The sequence below is a fragment of the Oratosquilla oratoria genome, chromosome 16 (assembly GCF_046742065.1).
Source record: "Oratosquilla oratoria isolate Oo_2021 chromosome 16, ASM4674206v1, whole genome shotgun sequence".
Lineage (NCBI taxonomy): Eukaryota > Metazoa > Arthropoda > Malacostraca > Stomatopoda > Squillidae > Oratosquilla > Oratosquilla oratoria.
In genome coordinates this window covers 50,807,554-50,823,812 of record NC_134792.1, presented here as the reverse complement: position 1 = coordinate 50,823,812, position 16,259 = coordinate 50,807,554, and the positions used below count along the sequence as shown (strand labels likewise).

The following is a 16,259-nucleotide window of genomic DNA, read 5'->3' as shown; positions in this document are numbered from 1 at the left end:
GAAGTGGATAATAGAGAAGTTTTGTACCTTGACCTTTGATCAGTTCCCATTAGGATTTCCTAACATGTAGTCCAACACGGAAAACACATCCCGTCCACATAATGCCAATATAACTACATCGCCAGTATTCCCTTTATTCTTGCAATTTTACAAAAAAAAAAAAAAAAAAAAAAAAAAAAAAAAAAAAAAAAAAAAAAAAAAAAAAAAAAAAAAAAAAAAAAAAAAAATCTCACGTTTCGTTTTCACTGCCTTGAGTTCTTTTTCTTCATCCTTTGTCATTTTTATTTATCTATTTTCATCTTATCTGTCCTTCCACATTGCTCAAATATTCACTTTTTTCTTCTTCTCGCTGCCCTTTTGGTCTTTGAGTTTTCTCCTCCGTCACTTATGTATTCATTACAACCTCCTCCACCCTATATCGCCTTTTATTTTTCCTCTTCACGTTTTGTATATTCATCACTCCATCCTCCTCCTCCTCCTTCCTCCCTCACTCGTCAATCTCTCCGTCTCTTCTGAAATTCCTGGACGTCACTGAGGCGACTCAAGAAAATTCTGAAAGGGTTTTTTGTTTTCTGCATTTTTTAAAACGCGTTTTACTTAATTCAGATGGTTTACTTTCTGTGCACTACGTACTTGAAGAAAGAGTCTTGATGGATCTGTTCCAAGTCAAATGAAAAGGATTCCAATCAGTTCTCTACACAACACAGGGCCCTAAGAAGAAATTCCAAGTTCTAAACCTATCTAAAAGGATTACAACAAAGGCGGAGCATGCCGACAGGAGACCTTTTGGTCCATAACTAGGTTGGATGCGAAAAAACATGATAAAAATATATATATATATAAAAATGATAATATAAATAATAATAAATAAAATATATAAATGCATAGGTATTGTTAAATAATACACAAACAGGTAAATACTAAATAATAATATATTGACAGATAAATAATAACATATAAAATCAAGCAAATAATAAATAAACAGACAATAAAAACAAATAAACAAATAATATAAACAAATAATATAAAACATTTTCTACGCAAACGCATGCTATCGTTCAAACGTTTCTACACGAGGCACAGGTGCACATAATCACCGAGCGTTAGCTTAGACAACATATAAAAATCACGTCACAACGGTTTTGAGAATAAAGCCAAAATCCCGGCCAGAACCTGGAAGCACGAATACAACAATATTGAGGCAATTGTTGCATTCTTGCATTAAGCTTGTTTCCGGCACTGCCAACAACCATCGCCTTTGGTGATTGCGGCATTGTTTTCGGACGAGTTTCCTCTGGCTTGGTCCCATCTTACCCACACAAATCTCCAATGTGCTTCTTACCTCTAAAACCTCACAATCAAAATCCCCAAACACTCCGCATAACACCTCATTTCGTCTCCGTCAATACCGTCTCCTCTAACTTCACTTGTACAAAACCTGACGCTGTATTTTCAGAGACAGAGTTACACAACTCTTTGTCTCTGAAAAATACAGCGACAGATTTTCTACAAGTGGAGTTTGAACATTTCATCTTCATCAAAATCCCCAATCACTCCACATACCACCTCCATCTATACCGTCTCCTCCAACTCCATTTGTAGACTCCACTTGCAGAAACCCTACCGCTGTATCTTCAAAGACGAAGAGTTGTATTACCTCTAAAATCTCACCTTCATCAAAACCCCCCAACACTCCACATTCCAACTCCATCTATGCTGTCTTCTCTTCAAACCTGACTTACAGACATCTGCCCCTGTACTTTCAGAGACAAAAAGTTTGTTTTCAGGATCGTGCATCGAATATGGTCACGTTTCTGGGCAATTTCGGGACACCTGGAGGAAAAATCTTGAACTCTTGTGCCGTTGCAGTCATATCGCGGTCTTCGATCCGAATCATACCAGGAAATTATATTCAGATGAGTAAAGTTTGCGCATTCAGAAGACCAAGAAACATTTACTTCTGCACAATGCCTTCATTTTCACTGGTTCTGAAGGCTGTTCGAGTCCTTAACTCAAGTACTGTCATTTAAACTAAATGATCAAAGTGATATACTTTTCGTCTCTACGCGTTTTAAGAGGAACCCCAATCTTTCATCTACCCTAGCCAACAGAAACCAGGCACATGCCAGTCACGTTTCTTAAGATATTAGCATACATGTACAGGTTTGGATTCAGGGTGCAGAACACATCCGTTTGACATTTGATAAGTCCTTACATTTCTTGCAGCTCCTATCTTTATGCATTTTAATATTTATGTGACTATTTCTATTCATAATAGTAGGAGGGGGGTTGCAGTCCCCTCAGCTCTGTTCCAGATCTTCTGGATCCATCCTTGATAAAAGCGTTAACATAGGCTTTTACAACAATTGTAACGTATACAACGTATATACATACATGCAAATATATATGTACGTATGTATATTTAGTAAACTAATAATTATTTGAGCACAGGCAGGGGAACAGGGAGAGTGTTATGAACCTTCCTTAAAAAAAAAAAAAAAAAAAAAAAATCATCAATTCCCAGAAAGGTGAGAAAATGTCAAAAAGGTGTGTTCCACATCTTTCCTTTGTAGGAAAAAGGAGAGAGTTCTTTTTATTCACGCAAAAACTTTGTACGATGCTTTCATATTCATAGAATGACTTTTCAAAAACCTCTCTCATATACATGAGAGACTCTTTTTCTAATCTATTTGAAAAATATCTCTGATATGAATCCCTGCATAATATCAGATAGTAGGGCACTCACAATATTCTGTTAAAGGAATAATGGACTCCATGTCTACATTAATTCATCAATTAATAAAATCCATTCACAAATTTAAAGCAACACAGTTCCCCTTTTAATGGACAAAACCAATATGTTTGTGTATGTGTATATGTATATGTATATATATATATATATGTATATATATGTGTGTGCGTGTTTATTTATGTTTGTGAATATATATATATGTATATATATATATATATATATATGTGTGTGTGTGTGTGTGTGTGTGTGTGTGTGTGTGTGTGTGTGTGTGTGTGTTTATGTGCATACGTGTGTGTGTGTGCGTGTGTGCCTGTGTGTTTGCGCATCTGTCTTCATTTACTTATTTATAACCTATTTGCCTCATCTTTCTCCCCAACATGATCAATCTAAACATAAACTCTCAATAAAACGAACGGCGGATAACTATTTTGCTAGGAAAACTGTCCACACACGACTTACCTAGAAGTCGGCGCACCTCCTCGCTGGGCAGGTAAAGATTGAGATTAGCCGAGGTCAGATGTGCATTGAACGCCACCGCCAACACCACCAGCACCATCAGCGTTGTCCCCGTGGTCCGCGTGGCCACAGTCGCCGAGGCCGGGGATATCGCCGCGGATGGATGGTCTAGTTCGGGAACACACTGTGGGTCCCGGTGGCTGTTGGGGTTGGAGGCAAACGCTCTTCGTGTGGAGAAGGTGGAGGAAGGTGGAGGGGAAGGGGAACTTCCTGAAGCCCCATCATCACCTGTCCACCATCTCCACCACCTCATGGCGACGAGAGATCCGACTTAGTGACCACTAAGAGAGGACGTGAACACGTGGCGGACTGCACCGGAATACTGCGTCGTCGGGTTTATCTTTTTCCAATGTCTCCATTTTGGCCACTAGATCTCAGGCAAGTATTGTACACACCACCACAAAAGGAAAGAGGTAAATCTTGCTCGTCTTTAGGGACGAGGAACAAAATTCGGTTTTTAATCACCGGCAACACTATGAAGCGAGGCACAGCTCCGTAAACACGAACACTATTCTCCATTTTTTACATCGTCACTCACTCTGAATCCCTACCGCGCAGATTTAAATATTATTTTACCGTATCTGAAATGGCTAAGGATCCGAGTCTTCAGATACAGCCAGAGGGGTCCCACCATTTTTTGTCATTTTCTTCCGCCTGAAAAGAACAAGAAATAAGGTCTTAGTAAGAATTTCTCTAACTTAATTTTTAAGGAGTGGGGTTGTCATTTTGGAAGACTACACTACTTAAAAAAATCTCAAAGTAGGCAAATCAAGCACTTATAGACTAGGAATAGTGGTGTAGAAAAGAGAAAAAATTACAGTATAAGACAATGGAGATATAACGTCAGAAAAATATTCTAATGATTGTCATTTTTTTTTTTTTTTCAGTATGTCTGTGCTGTATCAAGAAAAAGGTGACACCTCTGAAGAAAATTCATAATTATTACTTTCACTATCAAGCTGTCAACATCGGTCTACCCAACCAATATAAACAAAAGCTGCGCTCCAGACATCTTGAAAGACTCCACTCCAAACACGATCACCTGATTCGGTACATAACACTCAGACCACGTCGTACAATCTATTTGTCTTCTGCGCTATTCCCCACACCTGTATATACGAGAAGTCGTGTATGATCAGTGTGGATTCAATCCAACATAATATTCGCTGGAAGTGAAATCAATTCACTTCGGAAAAGAAGTGCACACACAAACTTTAAACGAAAAATAACACGACCCAGAGCGCAAACATATACGTTTTCTTCTACTAAAATTCACTTCAATTTTAACTTTCTTTCACAGTGCATCTTGTCACTTTAGTTTACCTCTCACTGAAAATTTCCGCATTTCTTCCTTTTTCTACAACTATGTCTCCGACCCATTTCCCCACTTTCGTTGGTGACTATTGTCAAAAGAACCATTCCACCTCCCCTTGGTTATTGAACCGCGATGCAAAGATAAAGAATCTTTAAAAGTCACTCATCGGCAATCATTCCTTTTATACAAAAGTATCCTTTCATTCTTCTATATACTTTTCTTCCCCCCCCCCAAAAAAAAAAAAATCTCGCGTAAGTGGGTGCTTTGGCCAATGTGTACCTTATCCTTATCCCCACCCCCCCAAAAAAAAAAATACTGTAACCATGCGTTTTACATTTCACGTCACGAGACTCGTGACTACCTTTCCAATGCTCGGACAGGACGTTCAAAGTGTCGAAAGAAGTTTCGTTGCAACAACTGACCAAGTGTTTGCTAAACGTGGGCTGTTGCAACAGAGTGTCGAGAGCCAATAAAGTTGGATGTTGCTATCTGTATAATGCACCCATCGAAACTCTTACATAGGTGCGTGCGTGAGTTTGTGTGTGTATACATATGTATCTATATTGGATATGTGTGCATGTGCATACATTCTTTATTTTATTATCTGATTTTCATTTCACTATTCTGTTAATTTATTGATACGATTATCCCTCTATTTTCTCAGTTATGCATCTCTCCATTAAAACATTAATCTTATCATTTATTTATTTTTGCTCATTTATTTATTTATGTGCTTGTTGATCTATTCAACATTTAAGTAATTGTTTGATTTGCTTGATTATATACATTTCTATTTGTCCACACCTGCATTCGTTTACAAAATCATTAATCTACTAGTTTCTTTGTCTAGTTGCTTATTTATTTGGTAATTCACTTGTTTGTTTTCCGTTAACCCATTCAACTCCGATGACAAGATGTCTTGTCATTTGGTCAAATAAAACAAAAAATCATAAAACACCAAAATGTTTGATCAAACACCAGAAAAATATGACGTCAGTCCTCGCTTCGCTGCGAGCGAAGCGAGGATTGACGTCATATTTTTCTGGTGTTTGATCAAACATTTTGGTGTTTTATGATTTTTTGTTTTATTTGACCAAATGACAAGACATCTTGTCATCGGAGTTGAATGGGTTAATGCGAGACTGCATATGCAAATCTACTTCACATATTCAGCCAATTACTCTTTACCCTAGTTTGATTACCTAATCTATCAATTCTATTCAGGAAAATGTTGGACGATTTTATTAATCTTGCAGGACGTGACCCTTGTAAAGGGTGAGAACATAAGAAGATAAGAATAAAGGAGGCTGCGAGAGACCATAAGGCCTACACTAGGCAGTTCCGTATCCATCACCACCTGTCATCCCCATCCATAAAGTTGTCTAATCGTTTTTTAAAACGCCTGATAGTTTCAGCGCTTACTACATGGTTACTAAGTTTAGTAATTCCCAGTCGGAGCAACATGCCTTAGCGCGTAGAATACGTCTACCTTATCTACGAAAGACAAAAGGAAGGCGTTCCTTTGCTGATAACTAATCAAGAAGATGTCGCTTGCAGACAATGGGAGGAAACTCGTTGTTTAAGGGCTCATTGAACTCTGTGTGCATTGATAACGGTTTATCTAGTGTCAGTAAAGATCACTTTTGATAATTTGTTACTAAGTTTTTGAGTACTAAACGAATTATTTTTAGGAGACGACTCCCATTTTTTCTTTTTTATATAACAGTTTTGTTTATAACTACGTAAGAAGCTCTGGTCACCAATTCAGTCAATTTAATTTTTTCTAACAGTTGTTTTATTTATCTATCTGTTTATTGTATATGCAATACCAGTGCTAATAATAATGCTAGTCCCCATGCCAAGGTCATTGGTAATGCTAGTGAAAATATTAATGTCTGTGCTATTGTCAATGCCAGTGTCAATGAAAATGTGCTATTGTCAATGTCAGTGTCAATGAAAATGTGCTATTGTCAATGCCAGTGTTAATGAAAATGTGCTATTGTCAATGCCAGTGTCAGTGAAAATATTAATGTCTGTGCTATTGTGAATGCCAGTGTCAATGAAAATGTGCTATTGTCAATGCCAGTGTCAATGAAAATGTGCTATTGTCAATGCCAGTGTCAATGAAAATGTGCTATTGTCAATGCCAGTGTCAATGAAAATGTGCTATTGTCAATGTCAGTTTCAGTGAAAATATTAATGTCTGTGCTATTGTCAATGCCAGTGTCTATGCCTATTGTCAAGATCACTGTCAATGTCAATGTTAATGGCAGTGAGTGTCAAAGCTAATACAAACACTAACTACAATACTGATAAGACATATTTCTATTTTCTTCCTCCGTTGTACATATCATTGTTCCGGTGCTATCTAATCTTTTGTCTGACGTCCATTTACATAATTTTCTCTTTTCTCTGTACTAGCTGTTCCTACCTCCTCTAATCATTACAATCACAGTTACCGAGTGGTACTAGGCGTAATAAGCCACACCCCCTTTATACCTTGTCCAATAGCAAACCTCCTCGTCACTGGCGCAGACTTCCTTCATCCAAAAGGCGTCCTTCAAAGCGGATCGTGATTGGTCAGTGAGGAAATGGGCGTGGCTTGCTTTGCCCCAGATCACTATGGTGACTGTACCACGAATTCTCTTTTGATTGCGCCTTACCAGCTCTCTATCATGCCTTGGATACTTTTGTGGCACATCATTCATCAAACCCACACTTTCCCCTCGCTCCCAACTCTTACGTAAATCCTTTTCCCCTTCGCAACAATTCCCCCTTCTCTCCCTATCGTCCTCGCTCGTCCTTTCTTTGATGTTTAGTAATCCTTTCTTTATCTAAGTAATCTCTCTTCTTTTCCACTTCATTCTTCCTTTCTTTAACGTCCTCTTCGGAGGAAGTCTCCCGTTTCGCTTACAACGTCCTCCATCTTGCCCAATACGACCTACGACTATCTTATCGTTTTAAAGTCCGTTCTACAATCCGTCGTCGTCCTTATAATGCCTCCATGAGACTACACAGAGGAGCTACGATGACATAGTCTTAAATTATACACTCATAATGCCAAATGGATCTGGTTATCCTATGTATGAATGAACAAAGTAGCGTTTCGATTGTTTATTTTCAACTTTAATCTCCCATCATTCAAGAGAGAAATTAGTTCTTTGCGCTTGATTTTGAGGTTCTTCTTCAAGAAATCCTTCAGAAATGTAAATCGTTCCTCTAACCTTAGACGTATTGTCCCAACTTGTTCACCTTATCTCAAGGACCTCTTCATTACTTACCAAGTTCACTTTCACTTTTACTCTCGTATTTTTTTTTTTTTTTATGTATAATACTGACCTCTATCACCATCTGAAACTCCTCTTTCTCTGGACGACTTCACCAAATGTTCCCTCTCACCCTCACTCCCTCCTTTCGTATTTGTGAACTTCTCTCTAAATTCCATTATTTATTCCCCGGGACGCCTTTGCCAATACCTTGCCTTTCCACATTCCCCCTTTACCCGATATTTCACCTCGTTTTTTATCGTCATATCTTTTTCATACACCTCCGTTTCGACCACTATCCTCCTCTCCTCTCCTTTTCTTTCCCCCTCTTTTTTCCATTCCCTCACCATGGAAACCATTCCTTTCCATTCCATTCTTCTCCGCGCCTCCTCATTCTTTCCTACATTTCTTCCCTGTTACACATTCCTCTCTCTATCTCTACATCAATCCATTTTCCATTTCTCTTCATCCCCTCCCCCTTTTCTGCATTTTCTTGTCCACCACCCTTTCATCTATTTCATCGTTGTTCATCAGTACTATCAACAAAAATACCACTACGACCAAATTCATAAACAGCCTCAAAGATTTTGAAAAATCTTCCCCTTCTCCTCCTCCTCCACTTGTTCCTCCACCACCTCCTCTTCCGTCTCCTCCTCCTCCTCCTCCCTTATCCATGGTCTCTTCCTCCGAATGTTTTTCTAATTCTCTATTTCCCCTTTCACTCTCATCAGTAAACCTAAAGGACCTAAATACTGTAGTGTTGTTGTTCCTTCTCATTGTTCCCATGTTCTTCATGTTCTTCGTATTCCAGTGTTTATTGCTCTGTTCTCTTTCCTCTTCTCTTTGTGTTCACTGTCCACCTATTAAACCATTTTCTTTGTTCGTGTTTGAAATATTTAGTCAAGTCATAGTACGCTGATTTTCCTTCCCCTCCGTTTTTTTTTCTTCAAATATTAGATATTTTACTGCAACGTTGTTTCTCCACGTTATATCTCCACCACCGTGATTTACGACTATGAAGAGTCTCTCACCTTTATTTCAAATAAAACGTTTCCTCCCCCTCCTCTTCCTTCTTCTCTGCTGCCTGTATGCCTCCTTTCAATATACTTCCTTATCAGTTTCCTTTTCCTCTTCAGTTTGGCTTTTCAGAGCACCCTCGCTTTCCTTGTGTAACTACTGTATCTAGTGTTCTCTAAAACGCTCCATTAAACTCCCATCACCACACTTTCAACACCACTAAGTCCCTACCCATAACCACTGACTCTTCTATGACCCTCCATATCCCATCAACACTACAAAATCCACCATCATCACCACCACTACCACCACCACCACCAACACTACAAAATATCACCACCATCTACACTACAAAATCCATCACTACCACCACCACCATCATCAACACTACAAAATCCACCACCATCATCACCACCACTACAAAATTCATCACTATCACCACCACCACTACCACCACCATCACTACAAAATACACCACCATCACCACCACTACTACAAAATTCATCACTATAACCACCATCACCACTACAAAATCCATCACTATTACCACCATCACCACCACCACTACCACCACTGTCATCTTCGTGACCTCTAGTCTTGTTTCTAACGCTGGGGTCAGTCCACTTGCACGTTCATTTCCTTCTATGAAACATTAACACCTTTGACGAGTTCATCTTTCCTGAGGCTATTTCATATCCAAAAGACACGTGTAATTAAAGCATTACTTGTCTCATACTTTAATGAAATATAGATAAAATTCCGTCATAGATGATATGCATTCATATATATTTACCATACAAATATATGTATATACTCGTACTCAAGTCACTGAAAGATTGGTTCACAAATAAAATATACATATAACGAACGGGTACATGTACAAAAAGCAAACGAAAGTATAGTGTGTGCATATGTGTGTGTGTGTGCGCGCGCGCGCTCGTGCGTATGTGTATGTATATATATCGTTTGTGTTTGTGTGTGTATGTGTGTGTGTGTGTGTGTGTGTGTGTGTGTGTGTGTGTGTGTGTGTGTGTGTGTGTGTGTGTGTTAAGGTTCGAGTCTTGAAGCACAGCATTTATTTAATTTCACGTGTTTATATATTGTGGGTTTCCATGTATATTGACATACAACTTCTCTAATTACACTGACACTTTCCCCCTCACAGTGCCATCTCTTTCATCAATCTACTTTACCTCATTCTTTTTTCCATCCATCTATACGCCTCTCTTCATATCTGTTAATAAAACACAACGTCCACCTCATTAATCATTACTCTTTCAACTTTGCTTACAGTACACAGTCTTTTGTGTACTTGTTTACCTTCGTTCATTGACCCAAGCAGCTTGCATCCACTTCTGTTTGATAGACATCTGTATTCTCTCATTATATAATGCAGTTAAGCTTTCTTCTTCTTCTTCTTCCTCCCTTTTCCTCAGCTTCATCTATTTCCTCTCGTCTTGCTGATATTCGCTATTCCGTTCTCTCCCTCTTTCATTAAATTTCATTCATGATCGTATCTTTCTGTCGCCTCTTTCATGATAGCTTTCGATGAACTGCCTTCATTTACTTTCTTCCATCTTCCGATCTTTTCCTTTTAATTATTTTATCTTTTCCTTCTTCGTGTTTATGATTTTATTACTGCCTACTTTCCCCCGCCCTTCCTCTCGATTCCCTTGTTCCCTTTCTTCTTCTTTTCCTCGTCTTCTCCTTCCTTTGTTTTTTACTTCGTGTTTCCTCTCTCTCTTCAACTTTCTATTATTTATCATCATTATCTTCAGCCTCTCCCTTTCCCTTCCTTCCCTTCTCCCTTTCTTCCACTCCCTGCTTACTCCTCCACCCGTCTCCTCCTTCCCTTTTCCTTCCACTTTTTTTTATTCCATCCGCCAAAGTCAACATTCATCCACGCAAGGCTTCATTACGTTAACAGCCTAATTAATTGTCTGGCTACATTGTTCATGACGACAACGCCCACATTAGCCAAAACTGGTTGGTTCGATGTGCCCCTTGGGCGGGTCTCAGTCTCGATACTACGTCAATGCAACCCGAGAAGAAGTAGATCTCATCTACCACACTACCTTATTCAGCAGAGGGGTAGAATCTATAATGACGTGATGATATGGCGTCACAACCTCCCCCCCCCACTATCAGGAGCTAGGACGGTGCCCCTCACAGAGGACTTTGTATCGTGGAATCTAATAACCCATGCCCTTGGTTCAAGTTCGCCGGTGGCAGGGTTCGAACCACCATCCCTTCGTCCTTCGCTGCAAGTAACGACACCTAACCCGCTCGCCCAGCGAACTTCCTTATACTGACATGGAAAACGATAAATCGTTCTGGCGTTAATAGGAATAAAATTAATAAACCCTGCTTGGGATTAACATGCTGGGGATAATCTTAAGACATCAACTTCATAAATTTGACAATTAATTAAACTTAACTTCTCTCCAAGCTGTGCCGTTGAGCTTTGAGGTGACCTATACTGACCCGGCTTTAATTACAAAGGTTACCAGAGACTGCCCCCCCCCCCCCATGCTCTGCCTGGGTAAGCATATGGAGCAAGGGTGACTGCATCCAGCCCAGTCTGGCGCTGGAACTACACATGAATTTAGATCTAAGGAGATAGAGTAGCCCAAACTGGAACCATATGTGGATTTGTAGCCTGCCTCTGCCTCTCTCTCTCTCCCTCTATCTCACTCACACACACACACACACACACACACACACACACACTGAGCTCTCTTCCGGGAGGGAAACTGCTGTCGATCACGAGTTCAACACGTGATCCAAGACCATGGTGGTGGTGAATCACACACACACACACACACACACACACACACACACACACACACTAACACTCACACACAATAACACACACACACACACGCACACACACACACACACAGCGCTCTCTTCCGGGAGGGAAATTGCTGTCGATCACGAGTTCAACACGCGATCCAAGAACATGGTGGTGAATCACACTCACACACACACACTAACACTCACACACAATAACACACACACACACAATAACACACACACACACACACACACACACAGCGCTCTCTTCCGGGAGGGAAATTGCTGTCGATCACGAGTTCAACACGTGATCCGAGACCATGGTGGTGAATCACTCTCACACACACACACTAACACTCACACACAATAACGTACACACACACACACATACATACAATTGGGTGATATGCTCCGTTTCCATCTTGCTCTACTTTGTCATTTGGTTCTGGTCCTCAGACCATCGAAGTACAAAGACCATCGAAGTATAAAGAGTCCGGTAGCTCAAGGTCGCGAGAGCTTCTTCCAGTGCCGACGAAGGGAGTTTCCAATTATCTGAACCACTTCAACTAGTAACACCTTTCGCATGTTTTGTTTTGGAGTTTCGGGAAACAAAGTCATTTAGCTGAAGAGGTAAATCGGGAACGAAATGGGAACTCCTATCTCCAGTGTGTTTGGGTACAAATCGGTCTCCCAGGCGAATGAAATCGCAAGGCATTCCTTGGAACAGTCAGCAAATTTGGTGCCCAAGATGAAAACACATTAGTCTCATCTACTACAAAAAGAGTTCATACATATCTAAACGATGGCCACTCAAAAAAGATTAAATATAAAGAGAAATATAATTAAATGCGGAACGATGGGGTACCTAAGTGCACTTAGAACAAAGAGAAGTGCACTTGTAGCTTAACTGGCCATCCACGAAGAGGCGGGAAGGTTCTCCAAATGCCAGACATAAATTGAGGGACTCTACCAGCCTTTCCAGTTTGGTACCGTCGTCCATATTTCTTCCAGGACAACACAGCTGAATAAGGACTCCTAAGACGAAGACGGTGTTTAAAATTTTATAAATTAATACCTTCAGGGAGGGTCGCCGATTGAATGGGGCGGCCTTGCTGTGGATGTGCTATGTCATGCTGCACTGCTTCTGAACCAGGGCAGTGGGCGAGATGTAGGGATGGCCCGTCATCCAGGAGGAGCCAAGAAAATAGGGAGGGAGGGGGGTGAATGGGAGTGGAGTATGTGGGGATGGAACGGGTGGGATTGGATTTTATGACTTTGTTTTTTGGCTACCTCTCTTGTAAGGGGGAAACAGCCACTGGTATATGTTTATATCCCTTCAGTCCTCTTAGATAGGATACTTTAGGTGTTTGTTGTGATCAGGCGATTTTATTCAGATAAGAAGCTGGCCCCGGTATTGGACGGGTTCATACGTCAGACTCGTCAAAACTCAACTGTCTGTACGTCAATGAGTAGCCTCAGCCGGCCGTCTTTCCGGAAGGGACCTTCAACTTTAAGCCGAGCACGTATTTTACTCCAATTAAGCCCAGACTCTCAGCCTGAAGGGGCCAACATGCTTTATGTAAATTAAGTCATATGTTTCTGCGTCCAACAAACGGCTGTCGTGTTTTGCTTCAGCTATTTCGTTCGTTTAACGGCGTACAAATGTCTTCCACGATAAATCATTGTGGGCTGCGTGCTTGCTGGCTATCAAATAAAGCCTTTTCCGAGTCAGGACATACTTTTAAAAGACCATGAAAAATTTGACCTTCTCATGAAATGAGAGAAAAGACAAATAAACAAAAGTAAAAATGGGAGAGAGTTTTGTCGGGGAGCAATTGATCGCGGCACTAATGATTGTATTTATTAACCATGAAATCCCAAAGACTGAGGGTAATCAAGAGAAATTAATCGACCTTTAACAGTGCTCGGCGGGAAAAAGGTCGGCGAAAAAGGACATCCCATGCAGCAGGAGCCTTGATCAAAATTGCCTTTATAGTTTGGAAAACTTCCCTCCCTTCTCGTTGTCCGCGGATGAAGAATTTTAATCCTGATGAAGGCGAAAACAATAAAATATTTCTCCTTCCTGGTCGACCGTCCAAGGCGCTGGCCTGGGTCTCTACTGACGACATAACATAAACGAGCTTCGACACGACAATAGCGATCCATTCAACCTTTTCCTATTATTTAACAAGTAATTAAATGCAGCCGTATGATTGAACTCATTAAACTGCATCAAAAAGTTAATTAGATCAGTGAGGCATTATGATCATGGATGGGTAGGTAGTTGGGAGAACGGGGGGGAGGGGGGCTCTGGAGGGGGAGGGGGCGCTGGTAGAAGACTAGTGGAGGGAGGCGGGTTGGAGGTAATAGATATCAACGAGGGAGGAAAGGAGGAAGGGAGGGAAGGAGGGAGAGATGAAGGGAGGATGGAAAGAGAGTTCAAATAATCGCGTTTCTGGGCGGGACGGAAGATATTTTCTGCGTAAGGTGAAGGATTATGAGTTAAGGAACGATCAAGTGGAGAGATGATCACAGAAAAGAGGAGAAAATGAGGAGCAAGAGAAGGAGGGGAGGGGGACAGAGGAGAAACAGAAGAAGAGTGGAAGGAGTAGAAAGAGAAGAAGACGAGGAGAAGATAATTAAGAGAGGATGGAAAAGAGGATTGTTCATGAGTAGGTGGAAAAGGAGGAGGAGGAGGAGGAGGAGGAGTAAAAGGAGAAAAATAAATGAGGAAGAGGAGTAAGAGGAAGTAGAGGAGGAGAAAGATGGGAAAAGAGGGAGAGAGGAGGAGAGAAAAATGGGGAAGAGGAGGAGGAAAAGAGGAGAATAAGAGGAGTGGACAAGTAGAATAAAAAGGTAAAGAAAAGACGAAGGAAGAGGAAAATAAGGAGGAGTAAGAGGAGGAGGAGAAGGAAGAGGAAAATAAGGAGGAGTAAGAGGAGGAGGAGAAGGAAGAGGAAGATGAAAAGGAGTAGAGGAGTGAACGAAAAGGAAGAAGAGGACGAGAAGGCGAAGAAAAGTAAGGAGGGTGAAAAAGAGGAGGAGGTGGAGACGTAGGAGGATAAGGAGGAGGGAGGAGGAGAAAGAAAACAAAGAGATGAACGAAAATCTGAAGAGGGATAAGAGAGAGCGAAGGAGGAAGAAGGGATAATGGCATAACGAGATAATGAATAAAGGAAGTGTAATTAAAAGATAAAGAGATTGTAAAGAATAATTGACGATTATTCAAGATAAATGATGCGTAAAGAGAGAAATCATATGAAAAGTAATGAAGAACGACTTTTGGTAGGCTTCCAACATGGTCTCTCTCTCTCTCTCTCTCTCTCTCTCTCTTTTTTTTTCTTTTTTTTGAAAAGACGGTTATAATCCATTGACACACAGACCTGGGCTAGAAGAAGACTCAGTGACTAAGGACACTATCTGGTACAGGATTCGACCTTTCTACTGAATGGAGACGTCTGACCTTGGTAGCGAAATAATGAGCCAATTTTTGTAAGAAGCAAATTACGAAGTGAGTCCCTCGGTGGGAAAGGATTGAAAAAAGCTTTCTCGTTTCTTCCAGAAATTTTCACTTCGTTAGCCAGAATAAAATTGACAAAAAGGGTTCACGTGTTGGACCACCCAAAGGTGATGGCCGAGTCTGGAATCTGCTGGAACAAGAGAGAGGATGGATAATTCGTGTCGTGAAAAGAAAAGTTATTTTATGGGTGAATAAAAAGAAGAGGAGACAAGGAGAAGGAGGAGGAGGAGGAGGAGGAAGAAGAGGAGGAGGAGGAGGAGGAGGAGGAGGAAGAGGAGGAGGATGTGAAAGAAGGGGAAGGTTGCGAAGAGGTAGAAAAAGACAATGAAATTCAGTTAGATTGGATTGAGAAGCTAAGGAGATGGCAAACAAACGGGAGAAAAAATAAGCAAAAGAAAACGTTAGGGAAGACTCAGAAAACGGGAATTGGAAGGAAAGGGAAGAAAGAGGCGGAGGAGAAATTATAAAAAAAAAAAAAAAAAAAAATGGTGGCGGGATGAAAGGGGAGCAAACTAATACGAGAGAGTGGTAATGGACATGGAACTGCCTAGTGTAGGCCGTATGGTCTCTTGCAGTCTCCTTCATTCTTATGTCCTAATAGAGAAGGCAGAGGAGACAAGGAGAACGAAAAAGAAGAAAACGCAAAGAAATAAGATGGCGGTGCTGTTTTTGGCGAGGGGCAACGTGCGTGCGAGACGACGCCTTCGCTAAGATTAATTTCCACCAAATTAGATAATATCGTTCCCCAGTTAGTCAGAATGAAGTGCACGTACCAGGAACGAGTAGATTAATTGGGTTAACCCTATTTTCGCTACTGGGATGATGTCCCCCGAAGGTGAATGAAATTGTCTGGACTCTACAATATGCGGCCATAACAAGAGGGAAAGAAGTCTACGGCAGGACACTCTTAACTGCGTCGGAAGTCGTCTTATTTGACCCAGGTTATCGGACAGCCTTGCTTATGGACCAAGAGGTCTCCATGCTCCTTCTTCGAAACCGACGGAAGGTAACGAATCGGAGCCTTTATGGGTGAGGGGCGAGGTCGATGCCCAACGGGTCTTGGCGTTAGCTGAAAAC

The 16,259-nt window shown here is 40.9% G+C and overlaps 1 protein-coding gene across 8 annotated transcripts in view; it reads right to left on the bottom strand.

Annotated features, from left to right (window-relative positions):
• The window catches only part of dnt (tyrosine-protein kinase Dnt), a 581,353-nt gene that overhangs the window by 416,773 nt on the left and 148,321 nt on the right, over positions 1-16,259 (bottom strand). For all 8 annotated transcript variants that reach the window (XM_076199777.1, XM_076199779.1, XM_076199778.1 and 5 more), the window contains exon 2: positions 3,212-3,922. In XM_076199777.1, coding sequence (XP_076055892.1) covers positions 3,212-3,521 — 310 coding nt within the window. In that variant the 5' untranslated portion in view covers positions 3,522-3,922. The remainder of the gene's footprint in view (positions 1-3,211; positions 3,923-16,259) is intronic.